Source organism: Verticillium alfalfae, genomic scaffold, assembly GCF_000150825.1.
Source record: "Verticillium alfalfae VaMs.102 supercont1.2 genomic scaffold, whole genome shotgun sequence".
NCBI classification, from domain to species: Eukaryota; Fungi; Ascomycota; class Sordariomycetes; order Glomerellales; family Plectosphaerellaceae; genus Verticillium; species Verticillium alfalfae.
Genome location: NW_003315037.1, coordinates 934,344 through 937,114, shown reverse-complemented (window position 1 = coordinate 937,114; position 2,771 = coordinate 934,344). Strand labels below are relative to the sequence as shown.

Sequence of the window (2,771 nt, the reverse complement as noted above, 5' to 3'; positions counted from 1 at the left end):
CTCGAGCCGTTCGCCGACCTCTCGGGCAGCCTCAGCAGCGTGGCGCCGACCAACGTGTCGTCGGACCTGCAGTCCAAGCTCGTGCTGCTGACGCTGGCGTTCCCGCGCCTGCGCGTCATCTGGAGCAGCTCGCCGTACCAGACGGCGGAGATTTTCGAGTCGCTCAAGACGCAGGAGGACGAGCCCGACCCCATCGCCGCCGTGCGCGCGGGCCTCGACCGCGACGCGCAGGCCGAGGACCAGAGCTTCAACCGCGAGCCGCAGGCCATGCTGGGCATCGTGCCGGGCGTGACGCCGCAGAACATCAAGAGCCTCGTGCTGGCGACGGACAATGTGCGCGAGGTGGCCAACATGAGCGAGGGCGAGCTCGCGCCGCTCGTCGGGCGGGAGGCGGGGCGCAAGATTTTCGGCTTCTTCCACCGGAATGTCGTGGAAGACTGAGTGCCCTGGGCGTCGATGGCTGGACTCGATGGCAACGAGAGCAACGAGAGCAACGAGATGATGGGGTGGGTTTTTACGTCTGTCAAATTCGGGCTATTCAGGCTACTCTCCAGTATAAAGGGAAGGCATAAAAGTTCAGCTGCGGAGCATGATACGATCAAGACTGTAGCGGGTCGAAGTCGGTCACGATTTTCAGTGACACCAGGAGAGATAGTATGAAAGGGTGCAGCGTTTTGAAGCCATTGCTGGCATTCGTGCAGGACGATGGGGCGAGGTGATGTACGGTACGTGCATGACTATTTGGCTTACTCGATACTACAATTGTCACATCCAAGGCTTCACGAGTAGTGCACGCATCCACTCGACATGCAGTGAGAATTGTCGGAACCAACGTGTGCATAGCGGGGCACATCCAGTGGCACCCTCCACTTCATGAGTGTATGGGCGTCATTTCACAGCAGAGGCAAAAAGCATAGGAACAAATATCACAGCAGAAAAGCATGGTAAAAGATGGGATTGCAGAACAAACTAGACTAGGCTAGGGGTATCGGTATGCAACCATCGCATCGCAAAAAAACAAGACAGGAAAAAAAACAAAACACCTGAAGACGTGGCAGCAGGGCAGACATGGCATTATACTGCCCCCCAAGACGGTCCTCCCACCGCAAAGCGTCCCTCAGAGTGACTCCTCAACCGGACTCCTCCGGACGCATCCTCGTGACTTCCCCCATCTGCCGAGGCCAGGCTGCAACGACGGCGTCCCACAGACACAGAGCGAACCGTCGTTGCTTTTCGTTCCGGACCTCGTTGCTTTGTCGGGCCAGAGAAAGGGGCGGCGCTAGACTCTGCTCCTCGTGCCGCCGCCGCGCCTGCGACCGCCACGGCCGCAGGTGAGGCACGAGATGATGATGTTGAAGAAGGAGACGATGCCGCCGATGATGGCGTGGAGGATGTTGCCGATGCCGGTGACGATGGCCGTGAGGCAGTTTCCGATGGTGCGGAAGACGGATTGGATCTTGGACCGTGTCAGTTCTGTTGTGCTGTGCTGCGTAACGCAGAGGGGAGGGCCGGGCTGGGCGAGGTGCAGCCAAGTGCCGGCAGTAGGGCGTGCCGGCTACAGGCCCACAGGGCTACGGGCCAAAGGGGGGGAGGGACTCACGCAAGAAACGACGGCACCCATGATGAGGTCAGGCGCTGTGGCGCAAATGTGTTTTATGTGTGTGGTAATGGGGGGAAGAGGTGATGATTTCTTTCCGCTGTCGGACTAGACACGGAGTCTGGCGGCGTTGATGTATTGGTAGTGGTGGTGGTAGTAGTGGTTGTTGTTCTTGTTGATGATGCTGAGAGCAACAGAAGGAAAGAAAGCCCGTCTTAAATACAGAGAGCAAAAGGTCAAAAAAGACTGGAAGACGGCCCAGCCGCTGGTCACACGGCCAGCCCAATCTCCTTTCTCCCACACCTTGACCTCACCGCACATCGAGCCCATGCCATGCAGACGCCCGGCCGGGTTCCTCCTGTCAGCGCCAGAAGGCACCAGCACCACGAACACATCACGCATCATGTCGCACGAGACATGCAGCGACAGATCGTGATGATGGATGGATCGCCGACGCCTGACGTCACGGCGCCACAGGAACGAGCCACATACAGCCTTGTGGGTAGCAGTCTGGACGCCCATCATTGGCCTGTCATCTCGACAAGCTCCACATCCGGAGCAGACGCACCGAGATGAAGTGTGGCGCCAGGGCCAGAACGCTCATTACGCCCAAAAATGCCCCAAAACGCGCTGCACATCCCCAACCAACGCACCTCAAATCAAACCTCGTCCGACCGGGGGAGGGGGACCAACCAGATGGCCCGTCAGCAGAGTCATGGCGCCCGTTTGGGGGGGAGGGGGGAGGGGGGCGTTTGGGGGAGGATCATGGGAGGAGGAGGAAGAAGAGGGAGGGGGGCCTGTCCTGGTCAGAAATCTCCCAAAAGCAGGTTCTTCCTTTCACTGTTTCGGCGGTGGGTCAGCCAGCCAGCAGCCAGCAGCCAGCAGCCAGCCACGGCCACAGCGTATCGCGGCATATGACATGGACGAGCCGCATACGTCACAGACTTTGTGGATGCAGCACCCTGGCTTCGGCCTTCGGAGGCGCCTCTTTGGGAATGCCATGTCGTCGTCGCTCCATTGTATTCGCCGCGGGTACCCAATATTCACCGCGGGAACACATGCGATGCGCTGAGGGTGACGAGAGTCCAGATGAGGATCGAATTCTCTCTCGCTCATGTTGATGGGTGGTGAAAATTGTTACTGTGTAATCACGCTATCATCAACTTTTAGACTA

General features: G+C 58.7%; 2 protein-coding genes across 2 annotated transcripts; one reads left to right on the top strand and one right to left on the bottom strand.

Annotated features, from left to right (window-relative positions):
- Positions 1 to 267: 267 nt before the first annotated feature.
- On the top strand, positions 268 to 441 carry VDBG_01756 (DNA repair protein rad16; the record flags this gene model as incomplete). The annotated part of the gene is made up of 1 exon (XM_003007522.1): positions 268 to 441. The coding sequence occupies one exon, from the start codon at positions 268 to 270 to the stop codon at positions 439 to 441; it is 174 nt and encodes a 57-aa protein (XP_003007568.1).
- Positions 442 to 1,279: 838 nt separating this feature from the next.
- On the bottom strand, positions 1,280 to 1,621 carry VDBG_01755 (predicted protein; the record flags this gene model as incomplete). The annotated part of the gene is made up of 2 exons (XM_003007521.1): positions 1,280 to 1,456; positions 1,601 to 1,621. The coding sequence occupies 2 exons, from the start codon at positions 1,619 to 1,621 to the stop codon at positions 1,280 to 1,282; spliced, it is 198 nt and encodes a 65-aa protein (XP_003007567.1).
- Positions 1,622 to 2,771: the final 1,150 nt, after the last annotated feature.